The sequence below is a fragment of the Anomaloglossus baeobatrachus genome, chromosome 8 (genome assembly GCF_048569485.1).
Source record: "Anomaloglossus baeobatrachus isolate aAnoBae1 chromosome 8, aAnoBae1.hap1, whole genome shotgun sequence".
Classification (NCBI taxonomy): domain Eukaryota; kingdom Metazoa; phylum Chordata; class Amphibia; order Anura; family Aromobatidae; genus Anomaloglossus; species Anomaloglossus baeobatrachus.
The window spans coordinates 255428296-255455108 of record NC_134360.1 but is presented as its reverse complement, the minus strand read 5'-3'; the positions used below and the strand labels follow the sequence as shown (position 1 = coordinate 255455108).

The window sequence follows — 26813 nt, the reverse complement described above, 5'->3', positions numbered from 1 at the left end:
GAGGGAAACGCGTTGGGAGGGTGTATTCGTCAGTAGGGTGAGCATTTCCTGACTTGGGTGCTGCCCTTGTAAGGGCGGAAGCATTATTTTGCAGGGGCACGACAGGGGTAGGGAAATTGGATTTTGATTGTCCCCCCAAACCCCCCCCCTCTTCTTTCTGTGGTCCTGGACTGACCTGCTTCCGCCTGGGATTATCCAGTGGTTTCCGATCTCATCAGAAAAGAACTGGGTGAGATCTTTCTATGTATATAATTTTCTTGCACTGCACCGCACTTTATTGCACTGTGTTTTAAACTAATGATATTAAAAGTTATGTTTTAATTCTAAATCCTCGCTTGCATCTTAATCTCGGACATGGGATTATACTCGATGGGGTATCGGTACAGAGGACCTAAATGGTTGTTGGTACAAATGACAGTCAATGTAATAAAAGTCATCAACCATAATAGTGTATATAACATTTTATTGAACAAATGCAAACATTATAAAATTCAGAAAGATTAAAATAAAACGGACAACAAAAATATATTATTAAAAAAACAGTATAGACAGCAAAATGCTCAGTAGGCCTCTATAACATCTGTTGCTGCCAACTTACAGCACCAGGACCGTTAAAATATTGGCAGTGGTTTTCTCGGCAGGCCTTCGCATCATCCTTGTTTCTGCCATGTATGATGACCCCGGTTGAAGCCTGCGATTGCGAGCGTTAGCACACGCCACTCACCGAGCACCACCTCCCCCATTTGTTGGTTCCACAGAGTCCACGAAACCAGGCGACTGCCAACAACCAACAACAACAAGTAATTGTCATTGATTCATAAGCCAATACAACTAAAAGCTATTGATTGTAGCTTTAGTTAATCGGAGTGTGGAAAAGTCTGAAGCGGTTGGCCATGATCCCGAAGGCATTTTCTACTACCCGACGTGCCCTTGACAAGCGGTAATTGAAAATGCGTCTTTCCGGCGTAAGAGCGTTTTGTGGAAACGGTTTCAGAAGATTGGCATGAAGCGGGAAGGCTTCATCGCCGACAAAAACAAAATTAAGGTTTCCTGTGGTCTCAGAGTTGGGTGGCAAGTGCAGGGCACCGTTCTGCAAATGCTCACCAAATGCTGTGTGCTCCAAAACACCACCATCAGAAACCCTCCCGTTCATGCCAACATCGACATTTATGAATTCATAGTTTGCATTAACAAGGGCCATCATTATGAGGCTGAAATAGCCCTTGTAATTGTAGAAATAGGATCCGCTGTTCCGTGGTTGCGTGATGCGCACATGTTTTCCATCCAAAGCCCCACCACAGTTTGGGAACTGCCAGAGCTGCTCAAAATCCTTGGCAATTTTTTTCCATGCCTCCACTGTTTTAGGAAACTGATTATCGCTGCGTAGACTGCGAACAATTGCATTACATGTCTCAGGAATTATTACGCTGAGCAGGGACCTTGAAACAGCAGCAGAAAAATGCAAGTCTTGGAGGGAGCGTCCTGTGGCCAGGAATCGCAGTGTGACGGACAATCTTTTATCTGGGGGGACGGCAGCACGCATCGCCGTATCCTTCCGTTGAATGAGTGGCGTAACTCTTTCCACTAACAGTTTGAAGGATTCCTCTGACATCCGCAGATAGTTGCAGAAATCATGAGGATCCTTCTCCTGCAGCTCTCTTATAAGTTGCATGTGTGAGAATTCGGACCTCCTCTGCAGCCACTCTCTGGTCCACATGCGACGCTTTCGCTTTCAACGCCTCTCTAGCATCCGTGCCTCATCTTGTCGCCGAGCTTCCTCCACCAACATTGCAGCAACTACAACAGCACACTGCATATCATCCATGATGTGAAACTGCAAAAATAAAACGAAATAAGAGAATTTTCAACAATATGTATGTATATTCCTATATACCGGAATATAAAAGCTAAAATACTTCCAGCTATGTAAATAAATTAATATAACAACTATAATACTGCCCCCTATATACAAGAATATAAGTATTATAATACTGCCCCCTATATACAACAATATAACAACTATAAAACTGCCCCCTATATACAAGAATCTAAGTACTATAATACTGCCCCCTATATACAAGAATATAAGTACTATAATACTGCCCCCTATATACAAGAATATAAGTACTATAATACTGCCCCTATATACAACAATATAACAACTATAAAACTGCCCCCTATATACAAGAATCTAAGTACTATAATACTGCCCCCTATATACAAGAATATAAGTACTATAATACTGCCCCCTATATACAAGAATCTAAGTACTATAATACTGCCCCTATGTACAAAAATATAACTACTATAATACTGCCCCCTATATCCAAGAATATAACTACTATAATACTGCCCCCTATATCCAAGAATATAACTACTATAATACTGACCCAGAATACAACTATAATATTGCCCACTATATCCAAGAATATAACTACTGCTCCCTGTGTATAAGAATATAAATATTATAATATTGGTTCCCTAAGTACAAGAATTCAAGTAGTACAATACTGTTCCCGTATACAAAAGTACTATCCTATATACAACAATTTCAAAGCATACCTACCTTTTCAATCACAAGGTCTGATAAGTCTGATTTAAGAGGTCTGATGAAAGATCCAGAAAACACGACACACTAGCGACGCCAGACAGAGAATGTACTTCGTAGAACAAAAAATGGATGAAATCACAGTGACGCCTTCGGCAAGGTACCCAATCGGAACGCTGTTGTAACCACCAATCGGAGTCGTAGGGGCGTTGCAAAATAGACCGCAAAAACACGCCCTTATCCTGCCTTCAGTCCTACGTCACTGTTTTCAGCGTCGTAGCGATGGTCGCTGCTGCGGTGTCAAACACAAGGATGCAGCGCTTATCAGCATGGCGCAGCGGGATAACAGCGATCAAAAAATGACCTGGAACATTCAGGAGCGAGCAACGATTTCGCAGAAGGGGTCTGATCGTTGTTATGTGTCACACACAGCGACGTCGCTGTTGAGGTCGCTGCAACGTCACAGAATATGGTGACGTTGCAGCGACGTCGTTGTCGTCGTCGTTATGTGTGACACCAGCTTAAGACTTCCACAGATATGGGGGGTTCCTACTGTAGAATGCATTAATGCATTTATTAAATTTGGTAAGAGTAAAATCTGATACATAGAAAAAGCTAGAGGCTAAAAACAGCATCAAGTTATATTAATGTTTACATTTAATGCAGGATGTGAAATGTTGGTGTGTCGCCCTGGGCAAGCCAGGGGACACAGGTCACACACCACCACACCCTACATCCCAGTTAGGAACACCAAAGCTAACCAAAAATCCTTGTTGCCTTCCTCCAGAGGCTGATGTTCACACCAGGGGGTGGGCCAGGCGGTTGGCTCCGCCCACCGAGGAGTTCACAGCTCTGGAGGCGGGAGAAACCAGGCAGACAAGCTAGGGGAGTGAAGGAGTAAACAGCTAAGATGAGCTAAGGAAGTGAAAGTAGAAGTGAAGTAAAGTGGTAAAGGAGGAAAGCAAGAGTGGTGACAGAGAGAAAGCCTGAAGTAGTCCAGCTGTGTGCAGGACAGGTCAGCAAGGTCAGCAACGGCGGTGACTGTCTGGAGGGGGACCGTTTGGAAGTTCCTGGAAGGACCGCGGACGGGTAGTGGCCCGGCGGTCTGGAGCAGTGTTCCGAAGGACAGTCAGCACCAGGGCAGGGGCCTCTCGGACCCCGGCAAGGCTAGGAGTCGCCAGAATTTGACAAATCCGTCAGTGAAGGGGACGTAGATCCCCCAACAACCAAGTCCTGATTGAAGGCAACAGCCCAACCAGTGTAGGAGAGACACCGCCACCGCCAAGGCACCAGTTTCTCAGGGCCAGCGCCTGCGGGCAATGAGTAGAGCTCCTCCGGTCCAGCTTGAAGCCGGGGAGCGGGTTACCGGTGGGAACCCATCGCTACCAACAAGTACACAAAGGTGCAAGGAAGAGGGACATCACCGTCACCTACTGGGAGAGCAAGTGCAGCCATCCGTGGGAACCGTCTTTCCAGCCGTGTGGTTTACCGTAAAAACTGTGTCAACGTCTCAGGCTGAGTGAGTACCACAGTGCCGCAAGGCACAGTGCTGCCCCCGCGTCCCTGCGCCCACCAGGCCCTGCACCCCCCAAACCATCACCGGGCCCCGGGATCACCAACCCCTACCCACGGAGGGGCAACACAACACCTGGCTGCTCCGCATCACCATCCCCGGGATCCCCAAATTGAGCAGCGGTGGTGAAATAACCACAACCGTGGGTGGCGTCACGGACAATAAACAATTCCCACACCCAACAAACCCCTTTCACTCACGGGCGAGGAGTGCCGCTCGAGAAACCCCCGGGATCCGGCCCACCGCTCGAGCCACCACTGAGCAGCAGCCGCCGGACCCGAGCAGAAGGGGTGAGCGTAGTGTGCTGACACCCTCCTCCCCGCCCGCGACATTGGCAAATGTTAAAGGTTGGCATAACTATAGCAATAAACTTGATTGAATTAGTTCTAACATCAAAGGTGCCGGTGTCTAGGACAGTTTCCAATGTGCGCGGCGTCATATTGTGTGTTTAGGGATGGCCCCAATTTTAGGGCTATAAAAGAAGGACCTTGACTGGTATCATCCATGCCTTGAGCTCCACTATCTCCATAATGAAGATCATCGTATTCCTGGTCCTGGCTGGTGTCAGCCTCGCTGCTGCCGGTGCGTAGATTGTGGCATTCTGGTATATCGTGCATTATTCCTATGCATTGTCAGGTAACTTGTTGTTTTTCTCTGCTCTAAATGTGAAGGTGAACGTTTTCCGTGCTTCATTGCTACATTACAGGTAAGATTCTGGAAGCAAAAATGTCACTAATCTCACACTGAAATTGTAGCCCACATCTACAGCAATGAACGTGCAGTTGTTTCCATTCAGACATTAATTTCTGTAAAATAGAAGCCACACTGTGTGCAATGTTATTAGTGGTTCTCATAAACATGTTCATTATGTATGGTCTTATTGTATCCACATTATCACCCTCCACTGACCCTCACATCATTGTCTCTTCTTCATTAGTCAACTCCAGGGCTCAAGGAGAAATGTTTAACATTTATATGTAATTACAGAGGCAACAATGTAAGTATTTGTTATTGTGTCATTCTTTAATAAAATAAAAACATAATTATATGACTTGTGCTTTTAAAATATGAGAAGCAATTAGCCACAAACTCTGTTCTAACTAATGCTTTTTGTAATCACAAGAACATTACAATCTACAGCATCACAATTACCAGAACCCTCACAATTTAATGACATTTCTTAGAAAACCGATTCAGCATTGCTGATATGGTTATACACAAAAGCCAAGAACTTTTCTTCTAACACACACTTACATACCTCCCAACCGTCCCGGATTCAGCGGGACTGTCCCGATTTGAGGGCTCCCTCCCGCAGTCCCGCTGATCACAACTCTTGTCCCGGCTCCTCCCCTCAGTGCAGTGAATAAATTAAAAAAGAGCTGTGCATAATTTTAATTCTCATTGGCTCTGGTTTCCCTGTTGGGACTCAAACTTATGAGTTTTGTAAGCTATGTGTCTATAGGCAGCAGCTCTGTGAAACAGAGGAGGATCTGGTAATCTTTACCTGTAATGCAGACAGAGCAGCCAGACGCAGGTTATACATGCTACATAGAGATATAGATAGATATATACTGCATCTCTGTGTAGCTGAAGGAAAAAGTCAGATTCGTTTGTTACAAAAATCTACTTTATAAAGATATGAGAAAAAATATAAAAAGATTTTTTTTTTTTTTTTTTTTGATTCGGCATTTAGAATGGCAACGGCACTTTTTTTTTGCTTAGGTTTTTTTTTCAGGCTCCACAAAGAAGCTTATAGAGAAAAAAAACATCAAAACGGCAGAGTTCAGCAGCTTCTGTGGATGCACCAAGGGAGCAGATTTCATGAGGTCACATCCACTTTGCTTGGACTTTTATTGTGTAAAAGTCAATATGTCAGTGTGAGCAGAAATAAGGGATCCGCAGCCTGTTCTCTGAAGCACGGAGTGATCCATATGGTAATAAAGACGTGGCTGCCCAAGATTTCAGCTGCACCAACCTGATTCATTAGGCACTTTTTACTATTGCTCTATTGTTGTCCACTTTCCTTATAGGCCAGGGAAAGTTCCAAAGCTTAGATCAAAGGTATCCATAACCTCAGGAGCGGACACAGACAGAAAAGGGCCCCTGTGCAAGAGCAATATATGGGCCCTCTGTAGCCCAATAACCCATCACAATGCCCAATCTCACCTGCTTGTGCCCCCCATACTGTCTTGGGCCCCTGTGCGGCTGCACTGGACGCACCAATGGTATGTCCGCTCCTGCATAGGCTGATATTAAGGTTTCTGTCGGGTGGGAATGCTGATTATTGGGAATACCTCTTTATATTTGTCAGTTGATAATTTAATTTTATATAGATATAATTATATACATATTATCTATTGTCATTTTACAGTTTGATGGCAGTGCACAGAACTATAACGATGCCCTCAAGGCATTAAAAGGCACAACGGTAAGAAATATACAATGACGGTCTGTTGTTGAGTGTTAAGATACGGTGTTCTCCCATTATTGATAATGTAAAGCTTTAAGCACATGTACATATAAATGAATGCCAATTCAGGGAGTATAGATAATACCGTGTTTCCCTGAACATAAGCCCGAGCAGGATTTTTCAGCCTTCTTGGAATATGCTTAAAATATAAGCCCTACTCCACAAATAAGCCCTGGTTGTGTTCATGGAACTAATAGTATCATGAAATAGGGGTAATGCTGTCCTATCAGAATATGTAACTGTTATTGCTGAACGTTGTCCTGGAAAAGTTATAGTCCCACGCCCGCTGTTATTACAAAATGAATATTCACCCTTCCCTCGCCCGCCCCTCTTTGCCAGCATCAGTGATTGGTGCGAGGGACAGGGTGAATATTCATTTTGTATTAACAGCCGGCATGTGAATATACATTTTCTGGGTCTTACAGAAACACAACAAAAATAAAATATAAGACATTCCCTGGAAGGAAGCCCTCGCACATATTTTGCAGCCAAAAATAATATAAGATTCTATCTTATTTCGGGGAATCACGCTATGTGGCGGGTTTGCTTTCTTACCTAAATCAGTACCATAGTGTCATGATCTCCTCCTGAGCTGCAGACTGGCCGAGGAACATTATGGAATATATACTGTACCTGGACGGAAATTGGACGAGCTTTGAGTTCAGCTGCCCCCTTCTTTGGCTCTATGGGGAAATGTTTAGCGGGTGCAATAATAACTTCTAGTATATCTCTACTAGGGTATCATACCTATATGATAAATTTAAAGGGGACCTGTCACTAGATTCATGCTATCCAAACCATGGGCAGCATTATCAGAGTCGGGCTGCGGGATGCATCCAGGGATGTCCTTCTCTGAAATGCTGCGGCGTTGCACAGAAAGTATATGAACTATAGGGAGAGATCTGACTAGTCCGTCGCCCCGGCCCGGATTCCCCTGCACCACTTTAAATACACAATCTCAGTTGTGACAACGTAGACCAACATATCACACGAGCAGTAATTGGATCCTGTTTATTACTGACAAAGCCCTGAGATCTGCAAACATCTCACAGGGTTTGTGCACACCACATCTTTCCAGGGGGGTGAATCTGATACGTTTTTCAAGCAGAAGACTCTTTAGGAAACTCTGGGGTTTTTTTCTAAATCGTCTTTTGTGTCGTTTCTTTGGTTTCCGGAGCATTTTTTCATCGGTTTTGGCCACTGCTGGCTTTTCGGAGCGCTTTCCCATGGTTTTTGTAACCTCTTGTTTACTGTCTCTTTCCAGTCGCTTTTATTTTCCATTCCGTTGTATAATAAAAAAGCTGATATAGATTTTTTTAAGAAACAATTAAGGCAAAAAGCTCCCAATGACCCCCGGGAATCTCTGGGTGTAGTTTAGTTTTGACTTTTCACTTTGATTTGTAATATAAAGTACAGAGAAGAATGGACATTGTTACTTCTTTCAGCTGATTGACGTTTTTAGAAACCTGAAGCGGGTAAAAGACGTTCAAAAGTCTGAACCTGCGCACAGCAAATCGTGTTTACATGGTAATGCCGGGGATATAAGAAGATAATAATGTCCATTCCTCTGAGCATTTTGCGAAGGGAAATCATCCTTGAGGTTTGTGCACACGACGTCTGTTTCAGGCAGATTCTGCTGTGGAAACCGCCTGAAAAACCCGACTACTGATAAGAGAATCTCTTGTGGTAGAGGAAAAACATAATGTAATTACTGTAAATTTATATTCATTTAGATTCAAAGCTTGAGCTTCACTTTATATTTTTTCTTCTCATCTCTTAATAGGCAAATGGTGCATGTAGCGTTGAGCAAATACTTGGCACAGATGGAGCATTGGTAAGATAATATCGATAATAAATGAAAGTATAAGCGGATCATGTACATGTTTTACCTTATGTCCTACAGGGCAGCATCTAAGGAAGATTCCATTACAGCTCTTGTTTTAATATAAATAAAAAAAAGATTGGAAAGAGAAATCTGCCCGGACAAATGATAGAATTAACAAGTAATTAAAGGTTATTTGCAGCGGTTTTGCTGGGCACAGTTGGCAGCAAAGTCTGTCTTGAGATAGATAAAGAGAATCAAGAAGGAGACTCAAGAAGGAAATCGAATCATCAATTTTTGCAATTCTTAAAGGGAACCTGTTACTCGTTTTGCGGCCACCACCAGTGAGCCCTTATATACAGCATTCCAAACTACTGTATATAAAAGCTCAGGCTGCACCGTAGAATGTAAAGATCACTTTTATAATACTCACCTGCGGGGTGGTCCTGTCCGATGGGTGTCGCTACCTTACAATCCGGCGCCTCCCCTCTACGGCGATTTCCGTCCTCCTTCTACTTAGCCCAGGCCAGTATTGCGGTCCTGCGCAGATGCACTTTAATCTGCCTTGCTCAGGGCAGATCAAAGTACTATAATGCGCAGGTGCAAGAAAAGGTTAAAGACCGCCCGCGCATGCGCACTACAATACTTTGATCTGCCCTGAGCAGGGCAGATCAATGTACGCCTGCGCAGGACACGTCATCCATACTGGGCTGGGTAGAAGGAGGACGGTGATCACTGCAGAGAGGAGGCGCCGGACCAGAGAGCAGCGACACCCATCTGATCGGACCACCCCGCAGATGAGTGTTATAAAGCTAATTTTTATGTTCTTCCGCGCGGCCTGGGCTCTTATATACAGTATTCTGGCTTATAGTAGCCACATCTGGTGACAGGTTCCCTTTAAACCAATAAATAGAGAGCGCATTGCATGAACAGCACCTCTCCGCTCAGCAAGGTATCACAGCAATTCTCAAGAAAGTAACTTGTCTGAACCACGGTAGCCATATCTATAAGTATTTGTAGCATATTCTAATGATAAACCATAAATATCCTAAATGGGAGAACCATGACCTATTTAATGTCCCACCACATTAATAGAATACTGCAGCTATTCCTGCAAACTTCTGTATTATTACACAAATATTCCAAAGTATACAAAAGTCCCTGCGTGGAGCAAACATAAAATTTAAGATATATATATATTAACAAATAAAAGTACAGCCTCAATTTTTCTTTTCATATCACTTTTATTTGTTATAATGTTATGAACAGCATAAAGAAGGAAAATAAAAAATGTAATGTAAAAAATAAGTATATTTATGTCCAACACAAACCAGAAGATGAAGCCCTCATTCAGCCACACCAATGAAACAATGAAAACGTAATTTTACCATATAATGCACTGGAAAAATGTAATAAAATCCTAAGGCTACTTTCACACATCAGTTTTTTTCCATCAGGTACAATCCGGAAAAAAACGGGTAAAACGGATCCGGTACCGCATCCATTTTATCCCCGTAGATTTGCATTGTTACCGGATTGTACCTGATAGTTTTGCGTTGTATCCGTTTTTTCCGAATGCGGCAAAATTAGTTAAAGTGGCGGCCGGAGGCAACGTAGCTTGCAACGTTTTTTGTCCGGCAAAAAAAAACGCATTGTGCCGCATCCGGCTGCTGCGGCGCATTTTTCAATGCATGCCTATGGACGCCGGATGCGTCGCGATGCGGTAAAAACGCATACGGCCGCCACATGCGTTTTTTTCCACTGCGCATGCTCAGTAGCGTGCCGCAACCGGAAAAAAACGGACGGGCTGCATGTAAAAACTTATGCAAAGGATGTGGTGTTTTCGCCGCATCCATTGCATAAGTTTCACAGCCGGATTGAGCCGCAGAGCTGAAACCGGATGTGTGAAAGTAGCCTAAGTGGGATGAAATGCAGAAACGAAATAGCAATTCTGCCATTGGTTTTTGAGTTCAGTTTTTATGGCGTTCATTGAGTGGATAAATGAAAGACTTGGAAACGTGATTCTCCGGTCTGTGGAAATTACTTTATTGAAGTGGTTAGAAAAAGAAATATTTAAGTTTGTGTCCCCATTTTCCGAGACTCGTTAGACGCAGATGCTGGTTGTGTAACATTGCCGCCATCTACCGGAGGGAGCGCAGCAGATGTAGGTGACTGTGTGCTGAGGGGTTAATATTTGGTTCAATTCACACTTTGCTGGATAGTGATTGTGGATTCTACTATACCACTATAATATATTCTGCCACACATATTTGATACTAAATCCAATGTATAAAAAAAATCTAAATAAATAAACCTTTGAACAATATATATTTTTTTACAAATTTGAAATCAGCCCGCTACTTTTGTATTATTCATAGGAAAATAAAATCCAAATCTAAATTACAAATCTGAAATTCTACATTTCATTGATACATTCATGAAAGCTTTTTGTATCTATCTCAAATAATAAATAATAATTAGAAAAGGTGTTTGTTCATCTGAAATGGTTGGGAAAATATTTATAAATTTGTATCTTCCAACAGGTAGACATTAGTGCAAGTGCTACAGAAGTTGGAGCTCAAGCTATCAGTGCTGGCGCAAAGCTTACCGTACGTTTTTTTTTTTGTTTTATTATTTCATTTTATTAGTGTAAAATTCAAATATTCCAAACATATTCTAAAATAAGAAGCGTGACAATGTTACATTTTACTTTTACAATATCATTTTTTTCCTATAGGAAATAACAGCAAGTAATAACATGTAAAAGTTCTGAAAAGTGATTTATATTTATTGAGACATTTGACAGCAGAGACTTGGTTTGTGCTGAAAGGTTATTCTCTCATAGACAATTCCAAAATCCCCTTCAGGTTTCTATCTATTGCATATGAATCCAGCTTTTACAACCCCAGTCACATGTATTGTAAACTGTTAGATATTTTTGGTGCAGATCTGCTAAAATGGTGTTAGTTATTTCCTGAGGGTTTTTGGTGTTTTTTTTGCAGGATTATCCCACAATTGTGTCAAAATGCTGTAGAATTTGTGAAACGGAAGTAAAGCTGCAGCATTTTGATACGAGTTTGCAGTGTTCGCAGCAATAGTCATTAATGTAACCGCTACATTTGAATATATCCTGGGGCCGTTTCACATGTGTCAGATTTGTTTCAGTTACACACTAAGGCCCATTGTACATGTCTGTGAGACTCCGGATGAGCTCGGATCAGAAGACCCGGCCTGACCCCGCCTGAGCCACTGCTTTATAGCCACAAATGGAAGCAGTTAGCTCAGTTTGGTGGGCCGAGCAGTTGGGCCAGGTCTTCCGCTATAAATACGGTCTACGTTTCACGGACGTGTGAAACAGGCTATTATTGGCTGAGATCCCTAAACGTATAGTCACATAATAGAGTGACGTTGTTTTGAAAAGATTTTCACACAAAAGTTCCTTTTTGTTCCGTTTTATTTATTTAATTTTGTCAACATTTCTGTAATGACAGAAATTTGTCACATTCGTCTCCCTGCATGTAGAGACCGGTGACAGCCTTTGGACTGGGGCCTCCCATCTGGCTCTCTACATTTAAATGGGTTTCTCTTGGCACTGAGATGGTTAAGGTTAAGTGTCAGTTTTTCTCTTGCAGCCTTTTCAAGCAGTTCTTTGCTGAGTGTTTTCAGCTGCACTCACTTTGTAGTCATGCCCTTCAGCTTTAAATACTGGTGTATCCCAGCATTCCCTGCTGAAGATACAAAGTCATTTGGTCTCTAGCTGGGTTTGACGAAGGGTCTGCAGTGGAAGTTTCCTGTACTCAAGCGATTTCGTTTTGGTTGTATTTTCACCTTGTTTGTCTTTACTTCCCTGGTGTGTTGTTAGTGCAGCAGTGAGGTCTAGTGAACCCCACCTGCCCCTCACTAGTCATGGCTACTATAAGGTCTTCCAAGGGTCTCAGATTCCTGTTCGGTGACAGTTGTGGAGACTGTATAGGGACTGGCTAGGTGAGGAGGGACAGCTTCAGGTGAGTATAGGAGGTGCCCCACCTACCCCTCTCACTAGTTCCAGGACCTCCCATTGTTTCTGTGTCCTCGGTGCCCCCCTTTTTGTGTGTTTTGTTGTGCAACAGACGCTTATAAGTCTGAACGCACCCCCACCACATTTGCTACACCTGGCAAGCATGACAAAATTGCAATGTTTTCTTAATTGCAGTAAAATAGCAATATTTTTGCTATCATTTTTAGAATCCTGATACAACTGCGCCTTGTGAATATCACAAAATCAAAAGTACAGTATTGCAACAATTGTGAAAATTCTTACCATATCCTGCAAGGTGGGGGTGTAGCAGAGATATCTGAAATAAGAGGCATGGAGCACTTAAAGGGGTTGTCCACCAGTCTGACGACACACACATCTGGAGGAAGAGAGAGCAGCAGCGCTCACTTACTCCGGATATCAGTGATTTGTGTACGTTTGGGAAGAGCACAGCGACTGCTGATTGGCTAGTGGGATGGCATGATATCACACATTTACCGTGATCACCAGAAGAGACAGTGCCCTCACCTCTGGAACTGTACCGGCACCGGAGGTGAGTATATGTTTTATTATTTTAAATGGGGAAACATACAGATGAAGATTGTCTGAGTAGTGGACAACCCCTTTACCAGAATGCAGGGTCCAGTGGAAGAAAATGACTGATGACCGAGCTATCTGTCCTCCATGAAGCTTCTTACAAGAATATAATTAGGGATGGCGTTTCTCTGCGTTAGGCCTCCTTCACACGGCAGTGATCCTGGTACGTACAGTTAGGTCCAGAAATCTTTGGCTAGTGACACAATTTTGGCGAGTTGGGCTCTGCATGCCACCACATTGGATTTGAAATGAAACCTCTACAACAGAATTCAAGTGCAGATTGTAACGTTTAATTTGAAGGTTTGAACAAAAATATCTGATAGAAATTGTAGGAATTGTCACATTTCTTTACAAACACTCCACATTTTAGGAGGTCAAAAGTAATTGGACAAATAAACCAAACCCAAACAAAATATTTTTATTTTCAATATTTTGTTGCGAATTCTTTGGAGGCAATCACTGCCTTAAGTCTGGAACCCATGGACATCACCAAACGCTGGGTTTCCTCCTTCTTAATGCTTTGCCAGGCCTTTACAGCCACAGCCTTCAGGTCTTGCTTGTTTGTGGGTCTTTCCGTCTTAAGTCTGGATTTGAGCAAGTGAAATGCATGCTCAATTGGGTTAAGATCTGGTGATTGACTTGGCCATTGCAGAATGTTCCACTTTTTTGCACTCATGAACTCCTGGGTAGCTTTGGCTGTATGCTTGGGGTCATTGTCCATCTGTACTATGAAGCGCCGTCCGATCAACTTTGCGGCATTTGGCTGAATCTGGGCTGAAAGTATATCCCGGTACACTTCAGAATTCATCCGGCTACTCTTGTCTGCTGTTATGTCATCAATAAACACAAGTGACCCAGTGCCATTGAAAGCCATGCATGCCCATGCCATCACGTTGCCTCCACCATGTTTTACAGAGGATGTGGTGTGCCTTGGATCATGTGCCGTTCCCTTTCTTCTCCAAACTTTTTTCTTCCCATCATTCTGGTACAGGTTGATCTTGGTCTCATCTGTCCATAGAATACTTTTCCAGAACTTAGCTGGCTTCATGAGGTGTTTTTCAGCAAATTTAACTCTGGCCTGTCTATTTTTGGAATTGATGAATGGTTTGCATCTAGATGTGAACCCTTTGTATTTACTTTCATGGAGTCTTCTCTTTACTGGTGACTTAGAGACAGATACACCTACTTCACTGAGAGTGTTCTGGACTTCAGTTGATGTTGTGAACTTGTTCTTCTTCACCAAAGAAAGTATGCGGCGATCATCCACCACTGTTGTCATCCATGGACGCCCAGGCCTTTTTGAGTTCCCAAGCTCACCAGTTAATTCATTTTTTCTCAAAATGTACCCGACTGTTGATTTTGCTACTCCAAGCATGTCTGCTATCTCTCTGATGGATTTTTTATTTTTTTTCATCTGCTTCACCTCAATTGAGAGTTCCTTAGACCGCATGTTGTCTGGTCACAGCAACAGCTTCCAAATGCAAAACCACACACCTGTAATCAACCCCAGACCTTTTAACTACTTCATTGATTACAGGTTAACGAGGGAGACGCCTTCAGAGTTAATTGCAGCCCTTAGAGTCCCTTGTCCAATTACTTTTGGTCCCTTGAAAAAGAGGAGGCTATGCATTACAGAGCTATGATTCCTAAACCCTTTCTCCGATTTGGATGTGAAAACTCTCATATTGCAGCTGGGAGTGTGCACTTTCAGCCCATATTATATATATAATTGTATTTCTGAACATGTTTTTGTAAACAGCTAAAATAACAAAACTTGTGTCACTGTCCAAATATTTCTGGACCTAACTGTATGTGCTAGCTTTTATATGTACCAGAATCACGGACATATACGCAGACCCATTACAATCAATGGCTCTGCGCACACATCAGTGATTCCTCATTGACCGTGTCTCTGTGCTGCGCACTCGCGTGTCCGTGTGCTCCGCACGGAGACAAGTCCTTTTTTTCTGGCATCACTGATGTCCCACGGAGCTCACAGTGGTGTGGTCCGTGCAACACGTATCAGAAAAAAGCACATACTTTTAAAATAAAACCTTATTATGCTCCCCCTTCTGTGTCCAGTGTTAGGAAATCTGTATACTAATGCCAAGCTTATCAACGTTTCTATACATAAAAACCCCAATCCTCAGCTCTCTCTTGTTCTCTATTGTTGCAGGATGCCCTCGGTCTAAGTGATGCAGGGACAGATGTGTTGTGCAAACTGGTAAGGAACAATTATACATTGAAAGAGTATTTTTCTGATATCTTAACTGTTGTTTGATTATACAGAAAGAAGAAAGTAATAATGTAGAATGTAATATATTGAAAGGATTTTCCTGTTCTTTATAATAATATAATATAAAATAATTAGAGGGATACTACACATCAAAATGCGTCTCTGCAGTGATTAGTGGGAATTGAGAGGTGGCTGGAAATGCGGACCTCGGATATATTTATTGTGTATGAACTGGAGAGATAGCTGAGTACATTGCACATGTGTGACCACCGCTACATTCCAAAAGGTGTAACGGGTGGGGACAGCCGAGGTGCGCGTCATCCGCACCCCACCACATTCCAGGAGCATGGGGGTCCTGGCTGGGTGTGGGTGCTGCTATTACTTTGGTGATACATCTCAGCAGACCGCATGCTGCCGATGGACATGTCAGGCCAGGACCAGATGAGGTAGAGTTGAAAGAGAAGGACCAAAGTCCAAAAATAAAATTTGTACTGAACAACAGCTTGATGAGAAGTGTATACATCAGATAGCGGCCACAGCTCTCTACCAATGCTTCCTCCGCACAATCCAGGGACAGGGACTTACAGTTACATGTGGAGGTACGCTACTTCCATCACATGTTACGACAGTGTATGGAACCATTACAGGAAGCTCCATCTGTGAGGACCGGACAGGTCGGGGGGTGTCGCTACGCCCCCACACAGCCAATCTCACCTCATAGTTAATTTGTGAGGACCCCATTGGCTGTGGTGCGTGGGTACGACTCCTTACTGGTGTTCTCAAAGTCTATTTGATGAGTGCTACATGCTCCTTGCTGTGCCACTGCATCTTCAGCTCTCCACAGGAGAACTTGTGTCCCTGTATGGCTCTAGTGTTTTATATAGTATATAGTATATTGTTTGCTTAAGGCCCTCTTGCCTGAGATAAGGATCCTACCTAGCTTAGTTCTCTTTATCCCCCTGAAGGATGGCCAGTACCGGTGATTAGACCTCCTGACCTGGGATAAGGACCTCGTCCTTCCCTTCATCTTCGCTAGGCCTCCTGCCTCAGATCCAGAATCCGGCTGCCACAATCTTGCTTTTCTTCAGAACGCACTGATCTGATATATTGTGTAACTCACTATTCCTGGCCACAAAATAAATAAAACCACATTCTATACATAGCAATGTTATATAATCACATCTTCAAGGCGGAGTGTGGAGCGTCTTCACTCCTTTATGGGGTATTTCAGAGCCCAGGTTCTCAGGATCGGGGGCTTCCAGTGCTGGGCCCAGGGATCTACAAGTTTTGACCTTTCCTGTGGATAGTTAATAACCTGCGCAGATGGGAATAATCGTTTAATGATAAGAACATGATACAATATTGTTAAATATTTTACAATACTCTTACTTTACAAAGAGAATCTGTTATCTGAGTAACATTTTTTCCACATCTCTTTGACTGTTTGGCCTTGTGCGCACGCTGCGTTTTTTGCTGCACATTTGCCGTGTTTTTGGGTGCAGTTTGTGGTCCTAAACGTCATGTATGACCCTCCCCAGCAAAGTCTATGAGAAATCCGAAAGACTGTGCACACATCGCTTCTTTTTTCTTGGTCTTCAGTTTTGCAGCATGTCACTTCTTTTCTGCGTTTTTGACCTGAGTTTTGCCATTGACAATGTTAAAAAATGCACCAAAATGCGGTAAAAATGCATGCACTTTTTTGGATGCGTTTTTCCGGCCAGAGGGTGTGCTTTTCGCTGGAGAAAGAAAAGTATAGCGTGCGCAGATAGTGGAAAGTCTATAAAGAATATTCATGTAAAATGCATCGTTACTGAAAACAAAATCTATATTAGAGAATGTGGGCAAGATGTGACGTAAGATATTTGCATTAGATGCAGACTACACCCTAATGATCAATATATAAATGGGAGAACAGAGGGAGTGGTAGTCAAAGGTCATACACAAGACCAACTGATCATAAATAACGTCAATCACTGCTTTTTTGCAAAAATATAACAAATATTTATTAAATTGAATAAATAGCAAAAAAAAGTGACATAAAAACATAGACAAGTACATTACACAAAGATCAGGCTCAAGAGGAGATGTCACTGAAGTTCAATAAACCAGGGGTCCATGACCCATCAGGGGAGCAGTGTCGCAAAATAGTCAAGAGGGACATGGTCTGAAAAAGACTCCAGACAATAGATTAAATATAACTCCAATGTCTCAAGGTATGCACACATATTACAGTAGGCACTCAAGGAGACAATAACTATAAGGAGTCTAGTAACCGGAGAATCAGACCATGAACCATATATTGATCATATCGCAGACAGGTAAAAAATCATTAAATGTACAAAGTAGAATTAGTCCCTGTACTGCACTCACCCATGATGATGGAAGTGGAACCCGAGCAAAATGTGCCCCGACGCGCACGTTTCGATGTCTTCTTCGGGGGGCCGTGGTGTGATATGACACAGTATGACCGCGTTTAAATATGCCGCTACCATGCTTTAGCCGAGCCGCGATTGGTCGCGTGCGGGGTGGGACTACGGCAGTGGGCCGCGCCATAGGGCATTCCCGGAACCGACGTGGGCACTTCCTGTGTCGTCACACAGGGCGCACACGTCACTCCGTACGGAAGTCGGCTGGCGCGAGCATGCCTGGAGTCACAGCGCGCACGCGCTCCACAGCTACGGCCATTAGAAAGATGGGCAGAAAAGAGGGCAAGTAGAAAACAAGTAGAAAACTAGACAGGTATGTAAAGATTCATGCAGCCAAATATTAAATCCTGGAGGACTGCATATAAGGGAATCATCCCATCTAATATTGCCCAAAGTAAACAAAGCATAAATCTGGGACACCGGAAATAACATCCATCAATAATACCGGTTACAATTGTAACCCTACACACAGATATGGAGACAATCTAGGTGGGAACAAGTATATATAATATATAATGGAAGGAAGCTGAAAAAAGACATATATATATTTTGTATTATCATATCCATACACATGCCCAATAAATAGCCTTCCCAGTCAGGTGACTATGGGCATAATCACTGTATAATGATGTAGATAAAGTCCAAGTGCAACTGCCCATTCTGTATAAGAGAAGGGTATATGGGAACATGCACATTTCCTTCTTCAATGCCTTTTTCTTTTTTCCTTTTAACTCCTTCATCTCTCTCCTTGTAATCCTCCCACCACAGAATAATTGGAGACAGAATGTGTCGCCAGCCCATAACCCGGATCCATAGATGTAAATATATTCCGTGCACCCTAAAGATGATATCTCTTGTAATGATGGATGTACCAGTCTCTCATCGGAAGAGAATGATGAAACGGTAAAAATTCAAACGCAGCAGGTGGAGCCTATAAATAAGGACAAACCAAAACAATAGAAAACACACCAACATTAGTAAAAGGTTTTAAAAACAAGACAATGAGGCAAGTCACTAAAAAAATTTTACAAATCGACCCAAATCAACCAAAACTGAGTCAGGTGGAAATCGCAAAGTTGGAGCAAAACATCATACAAATCATAAAAATGGAGCAAAGGACAACTTCTCGTTAAGTCCCCCAGGTGTCATGGTGCCCAAAGTGACAATCCATCTGCATTCGAGACGCGACAATGCCTGCTGGTAATTGCCGCCCCTCGAACCCAGACGTAACTTGTCAATGGCCTTCACTCTAAATGATGCAGGATTACACTCATGGTGCATCTTATAGTGTCGGGGGATGGTTCGAAGGGAGCTCAAATCCTCAACATCTCTCGCCGCTATAATGTCTCTGACATGTTCGTGTGTACGCACACGAAATTGTCGAGTTGTCAGACCGACATACAGCAGATTACATCCACATTTTGCCAAATAAATTATGTGGTCTGTGCTGCAAGAGATGTACTGCCTGATTACAAACTCTCTTGCACCATCCACCGATGTAAACGAGGAGGCCCTATCAATGTTCTTACAGGCCACACACGAACCACAGGGGAAACATCCCCATCTTGGTTTCCCGATGTTGAAGGGGAGGACATCTCGATGCACATAGTGACTGTGCACCAAGATGTCACGCGAGCCTGATCTTTGTGTAATGTACTTGTCTATGTTTTTATGTCACTTTTTTGCTATTTATTCAATTTAATAAATATTTGTTATATTTTTGCAAAAAAGCAGTGATTGACGTTATTTATGAAAACAAAATCTGCATAATGATTGATATGTTGTGTCTGTCACAGGCCAGCGGTGCTTTGGGCTCAGACTGCACAGACAAAAACAAAGAACCATTGCATCCAAATAAAGGCCCGTCCTAATGAAATAAAGACAGACACCATTTTGTTGGCAGATATTGGTCACAGCTTTACTGATATATTATTATTTTACAAACTTTTACAAACTCATTAAAACTTGTAAAACATATTTTATAAACTTTTTCCAAACTCTTTAGAACTTGTAAAACATAACTTGACTCCAGGTGAGAAGGGACACTCTACCACAGGACCAAGGACTTCCGCTCTCTCACCAGAATGCTGATGACACATGCTGCTGTGACTTCACTGTACAAACATTTAGAAACTGTTACCAAAAAGAAAAACAAGTAAAAAACAAACATTAACAATAGGGAGGGAGGGAGGGAGAGCTGCTCCGGATCCTGGGATACCAGGGGAAGAGACCGGACACCGGCCCAGACCCCAATATATAGGTAGAAATTACACCCTATAGGTGGGATTGGGAAATCGGGAGGGGCCAGGACGGTGTCCCCTCCCAAACACAGGAAGAGCAGGGCCTGGACGGGAGAGGGGGCTGGACAAAAACAGCATTGGGGTTAACCCCTTGCTGCACAGTCTGGGGCAGTTTCATTATGCACTACACTGCCCACCAGACTGCACAGACAAAAACAAAGAACCATTGCATCCAAATAAAGGCCCGTCCTAATGAAATAAAGACAGACACCATTTTGTTGGCAGATATCGGTCACAGCTTTACTGATATATTATTATTTTACAAACTTTTACAAACTCATTAAAACTTGTAAAACATATTTTATAAACTTTTTCCAAACTCTTTAGAACTTGTAAAACATAACTTGACTCCAGGTGAGAAGGGACACTCTACCACAGGACCAAGGACTTCCGCTCTCTCACCAGAATGCTGTTGACACATGCCAAGGAGGAGACCAGTCTCAAACTGAACTCCGACCCCCACCATTTGGAAAAAAGGCTTGCTCCAGGCCGCCCTGGATCATAGATAAAATTGTATCCAGACCGATATCTGCCAAGAGCACACCATCTTGAAGCATTAACCTTCGGTTGCCACCTTCCAACTAAAATCATCGGAGCAGACAACTGCCTGCTGATGGCAACCACCTCCAACAAGACCTGAGCCATCTCAAGCCTCGAACCCAACCACTAAGCAGTTTGACAGAGTAGAATCCAAGATTGCGACTGTTACCAGCTCTCTGAACAGCCCAAAACACGTAGAAATTGCCAACAATCCAAAAACCTTTTTTTTTTTTATAGCAATGCCGAACCTTTAAAGAAATTAAAGTAAATGTGCTATAAAATTGGTTACTTCCTGCAATAAATCGTGCGATGCATATCTGACAAAAAAGCAGAGCGCAATTTACCAATATGCACTGCATATCAGAGTCTGATAAAGCCCGCCCTGGCAGCCTCAGTGGCTGCCACAATGAAAAGGAATGAGTCCCAAAGTGATCAGGGGGTGAAAAAACCGCAAGCGGTGAGGCAGTACCGAAAAAAGGAGCGGTAAACTGGTACCTAGTAAGGGGGGGGGGAACATCCTAATAAACTAACAGTGAGGAACCAGTAGACCGACAAACAAAAATTCCATCAAACGCAAAGGGCAGGTAGGGCCAGGGGAAGGAACAGTCTAATCCCAGAATCTCTGGCCACTTGGTCAGTTTGGGCTCCTGAATGCGGATACACATGAAGGGTCAATAAGTAGTATGGCACACAATTGAAGGCAACAAAACTATTCTTGGACGGTGTGGCGAGTTCGCTGACTCTGAGGGCCCAGAAAAGGCCAAGTTAAAGGTTGTGGACAACAGGGATATCTCCCGTGGGATTGAACAAACAGCCTGCATAGTCGATTAACTGAAGAAGCATCAGGTAAAAAAATTGGGATGCCTCTTATCTATGGATTGGTGGGACTTAAACCAGCCATTAAAGGGATTTGCAAATAACAAAAGATTTAGTAACGTAGAACATCCCATCAAAAAATGAAACAAAATACAAATAAATGCTTCTGGGCTACAGAGGCGGAAGAACCAAAGTTATAAAGGTGCATCAAATATTAGAGGGTAACCTCCGAACAGGTAAAGTTATCAGAACCGAGGGACCAGCTACCAGCCTACCTATACCTAACCACTGTTTCACGCCTATCCATAAAGTTGCCACTTTGAAGGGGGATAGTCCTAATCTCTGTCAGGAGTTGGTCCCGACAAGATCTCGCAGCGGTGTGGCAATGGCAACCCACCGGGCTGGCATTGGGTACCAGCTGAAAAATCCTGCAAACAGAAACGAGACAATCAATATGGAGCATTACTCTGAGAACCCGTAGCCCATGCTCGGATCCAAATGTGTATTGTATGCAGAGTAACATCAAACAAAATATTACAGTTGGCTAGTGACTTGTGGCAAAACTCCACAGCAATGACAATAGGGAACGATTCTGAAAGGGAAAAATTAGCAGTCAAACAAAAAGTTAACAAGGTGAGGGCCAGGTGCCCCGGCACCACTGATTGCCAAAAACAGCGCTAAAACCATCAGAAAAAGACGCATTGGTGAGCAAAAATAAAACCTCGTTAGACACCACAGAACACATGTTGTACATACACTCATTAAAGGTGAAAAGGAATTGAGGCCAAATCAGTAAGTCAGAAGTAATACGTAATCCTGTGGTCAGGGTGAAGCGCCCTTCTGGTGGACTTATGAATCCTGTGGTCAGGGTGAAGCGCCCCTCTGGTGGACTTATGAATCCTGTGGTCAGGGTGAAGCGCCCCTCTGGTGGACTTATGAATCCTGTGGTCAGGGTGAAGCGCCCCTCTGGTGGATTTATGAATCCTGTGTTAGGGTGAAGCGCCCTTCTGGTGGACTTATGAATCCTGTGGTCAGGGTGGAGCGCCCCTAGTGGACAATGAGAGGCGGTGAACTGCATTTGGCGCAATGTAACTTTCCTGTAAAGACACAGATACTTATAACTATACTATGCCTGTAATTCTAATTAGCTCGGACTGTAATTCTGACCTCTCTAATGCTGCGGTTCAGTAATATAACATCACATAAGCAACAAAATTGTCCAACAGAATTACCAACCAGACAAAGTGAATGTATTTTCATGGTATGTAGAAAATCCCTTTAAGACTGCACCGTACAAAAACAAAACCCACACTCAATTGAAACAGGGTCTGAATCTTTCGTGCCCTACGTTTGTTTGGGGGCAAAGGGACAACAAACTCAATATCAACTGAAAAAATGTCAAAAATTGTTTGCATTCATCGAAATCACTAGAGCAATTAAAGAAAATCATCAAGTAGTGAGTGACAAATTTTGAGAGCGTCTCACACCACCGCACCCATTGAAGAAATGAACTGAAGAGTTAAAAATAATGGAATGACATAAAGCATCCCATGGGAAGTAAAGAATCGTAATAAAAATTGCCATACATGCAACAACCAAAATATGGAACAGTGCGGATGAACAGGTAACGGACAAAACACAGATTCGATATCAGATTAAGCAAAAGTGCACTGCGTCCGAACTCCCGTATAAGAGAAATTACACTGTGAAAGACACAGAAATCAAAGCTTACTCAGGAGGGATACCATGATTAACCGACCCACCGTGTGGGTGAAATACAGTAGGTGGTGTATCAATTGAAATCTACCCGGTTCCGTTCCTTTTACCGACAATAAGGGAGCAATTAGGAAAATTAAATGGAATAAATAAAGTGAAAGAAAAATACAAAACTGATATGACCAGCCACATCCTTATTGGGATATTTGTCAAGCCACAAGGGGCATCTCTGATACCTTTACCGGGGTCGTCTGAGACATTTGTACCATTTTACCGAGGACCTTGGAAGGAGGGTGAGTGCATCTAACAGCCAAATGGCTCCGCAGCAAGCAGAACACTCGTGCTAGTATTGCATAACCCAAAGAACCGGAAGTGTCAATCATTAAACAACCAACACGCTCCTGGGCGGCGCACTGCCACCATGGCTGGACCTTGTGAAGCTCCCAGCACCGTGGCCGTGGATTGAAAAGTGGTATACTGGCTTCTGTACGGTCATTAACCTAAGCCAGAAATCCATGGCTTGGACACCCAAACCAATGCCAGGGTGTAGGGACAAGCCGACGCTGAAAATCCTCATAATACCAACTACACCCATAACCACCGTGAGTTTATAGGAACTATAAATTAGGTATTGATAAATGAACATTTCAGGACTGAAAAACCTGTAGCCAATTACTAATCGTTCTCGTGACCCTGGATTTCTTATCATAAGTACTGAGACAAATATAAACGTGACTTAGTCGACATGATGCTATCACAGGGGGAGTATCCATCAAAACACCACCGCTGACGTGACAGCACAAGTCCGCCAGGCATCCTCGAAGCGCCCGATCTCTCAAACAATGAAGATGGAGAATGCCACCTTAAGGAGCTGTAATGCCTTAATCCCCCAAGCCTCCGTGAACACACCGGATGTTGATGTGGATGCCATCTCTGGGGAATTCGCCGTAGATACACCACCGCTGACGTGGGAAGGGGCATACCTCACATCCCCGGGCTGTTCAGTAGCAGACCAATTCCTCTGTGTCCTCGTAGGCTGCACCATAGATGTTCGTGCACACTCATCAGACACCCTCGAGACGCTTGAGCCCTCAAAAGGAATTCAAAAGGCGACTTCTACCAGATGAGTGTGAACGCCGGCTTCTGTGTGTACGGGAGAAGTTCCGTGAAGAATGCCTCAAGCGCCTCCTGCACCAATCCGGCGAGCGACGCTGATCGTGCAGATCCGATCGATGCAAGGCCATGTGCCCACGCTGCGTTCTATCCCTACAGAAATTTCCGCAGCGATCTGAACAGCACACGTACGCCCCAAACCGCCGCAGAAACAGTCCGTACTGAAAAGCCGATTTCATGTGCTCCGCACGCAGCCCCCCCCATAGACAGAGCAGGGGCTGCATGCAGAGCGCACAAAAGAAGCGACATATCACTTCTTAGAACGCAGCGCCCCGGCAGAAGCCGAAGCGCCGCGTTCCAATACACCATGTGGGCATGAATTATGCACAATCTTCATAGATTGTGCTGGGGACGCAGGACGCATGCAGCCACGCTGCAGTGCAGAATGCAGCGTAACTGCATGAAAACACGCCACATGGGCACATAGCCCAACGCAGAGGGGAAGCGGGACCGATCACTGGTAGGACATAAGCAGGACCCCTGTGGTCTGCAAGGATTTAGACATTGTGAAAGTAGCTGTGGATGTGAAGAAGGGGACAGCTTGGGCATCAAGGGTTAATAGAGAACGTGGCCGACCATCACAGGTATGCAGCACAGGAGGGGAGTTAGGGGTGGGGGGGCCAGGGATACAGGCTGGTGAGCAGACACACTGCCCAAAACCTGCAGAAGAGGAAGTGGTGTCATTGTCCATGGCAGTATATGAGGGGTTAAAGTAATACTGCTGTGATACTAATGCACTAGACGTGCTGGGAGCTGCAGGGGAGATGAAGGGGGCGTGCAGCAAACTGTGCTGTGTGAAAACAACAGGGAGGGGCTGAGGGAGCAACAGTTGTGAGGTGTTTATTAAAGCCTGCCTGCCGTGCTAAAGGCAGGGGCAGGAAAAACAGGGATGCACATGGGGCAGGGGCCCGAGGGAAGCACCTAGGAGAAGAAACACTTCCCCGGCAGGTGCAGCAGCTCTTTGCAACATAGCCCCTATCTGTGACTGAGGAGAGCTGAGCTCTGCAAATAAATGAGCCAGTCATCCCTAACCTTCATGCCACGCATGGGCCTGCAGCGTCTCAAGGATGTGAAGGGCCATCGGGTTTCTCCTGCTTCCACCAGGCAGAGCTGCTCCGGATCCTGGGATACCAGGGGAAGAGACCGGACACCGGCCCAGACCCCAATATATAGGTAGAAATTACACCCTATAGGTGGGATTGGGAAATCGGGAGGGGCCAGGACGGTGTCCCCTAGCAAACACAGGAAGAGCAGGGCCTGGACGGGAGAGGGGGCTGGACAAAAACAGCATTGGGGTTAACCCCTTGCTGCACTGTCTGGGGCAGTTTCATTATGCACTACATTGCCCACCAGCCTGTGGGGCCAATATTCTTCAGGTAAAATTCTTGATTACACATTTGTGAAGATATATAAAATGTTTTCTTATTATTTTTTATCAGTTTCAAACTTATTTTTGAAATTCCAAATAGAAATGTGTCATATATATCTTTATTATTGTAGAACTTAACACCACAGACAATTTCGGCCCTAGATGACCTGCTTTGTAAGGTAAGAATGTGACTAGCATGGGGCAATAAGATTAAAGTAATTCTCTAAACTTTTTTGCTCACTCAATGCTTAGTTTCCATCCATATTTTCTCCATATTTTCTCCATATTTTCTCCATATTTTCTCCATATTTTCTCCATATTTTCTCCATATTTTCTCCATATTTTCTTCATATTTTCTTCATATTTTCACTGCTTGATTTTCCTTTTAACCCATTTCAGTTCCATCTTTACTTCCCCTCCCCCCATTCAGTACAGGTCATGAGATGGAAGCCGTCCAGCAAATACACTAACGTATCCTCCTAGCGGCTCTCAATACCCCCCCCCCCCCCCCCAGTTTTGACCTGCCTGTCCTTTTTGATGTTCTTATATACAGCTAAAGACATGAAACTGTTTACAATGAAAACTGGCTTTCCTTTCCAGAGTAACCAATCAGACCGCAGATTTCATTTTGCATCTTGCTCGATACTAATGAATACTGCCCATAAGGACAAATTGCAGAACTGTGTTCAGTTTTCAAGAGTAGAAACAATTGAAATCTGTCTGACTGGCTCCGCCCTCTGGGTGGCCGTCCCTTGCCTGACTAGTACATCACCCCCGGTGTGGAGTGGAAACTGGGATTTAGGTGTGTGTGCAGATGTTACTGGCACTGTGTTCCAGGTCCCTGGGGGTAGACCCTGCATCCTGGTGAGACTGCAGTACCTAGTAGTGCCCTGAGCAGTTCAGGGGCGCTACAGGTTCATGGTCCTTAAACGTCAGGCAGAATATATCAGAAATTCTGAAATGCCGCCTTTTGTCCTCGTCACCAATTTGGCTTTAAAACTAAGACTTCAGCGTGTTTCAGAATAAACCTGCTTCGCTGAAATGTCGGAGCCAATGTCTGGCAGTCGCCGTCCGTGGTTCATGCAGCATTTGTCCGCGGTCTGCTTCTCTGTGATCTCTTCTACATTAATACTTCTGTTAGGAGCCGCTGCTGAAGATTCTGGTAAGAATACTGCACACATTAGCGCATCATGCTGCCCTCGATCGTCCGGC

The 26813-nt window shown here is 43.8% G+C and overlaps 1 protein-coding gene across 2 annotated transcripts in view; it reads left to right on the top strand.

Annotated features, from left to right (window-relative positions):
• Positions 1-4637: 4637 nt before the first annotated feature.
• The window catches only part of LOC142249544 (uncharacterized), a 44895-nt gene continuing 22719 nt past the window's right edge, over positions 4638-26813 (top strand). For both annotated transcript variants that reach the window (XM_075321212.1, XM_075321211.1), the window contains exons 1-8: positions 4638-4703; positions 4793-4827; positions 5059-5118; positions 6493-6549; positions 8375-8425; positions 10957-11022; positions 15202-15249; positions 25733-25780. In XM_075321212.1, coding sequence (XP_075177327.1) covers positions 4652-4703; positions 4793-4827; positions 5059-5118; positions 6493-6549; positions 8375-8425; positions 10957-11022; positions 15202-15249; positions 25733-25780 — 417 coding nt within the window. In that variant the 5' untranslated portion in view covers positions 4638-4651. The remainder of the gene's footprint in view (positions 4704-4792; positions 4828-5058; positions 5119-6492; positions 6550-8374; positions 8426-10956; positions 11023-15201; positions 15250-25732; positions 25781-26813) is intronic.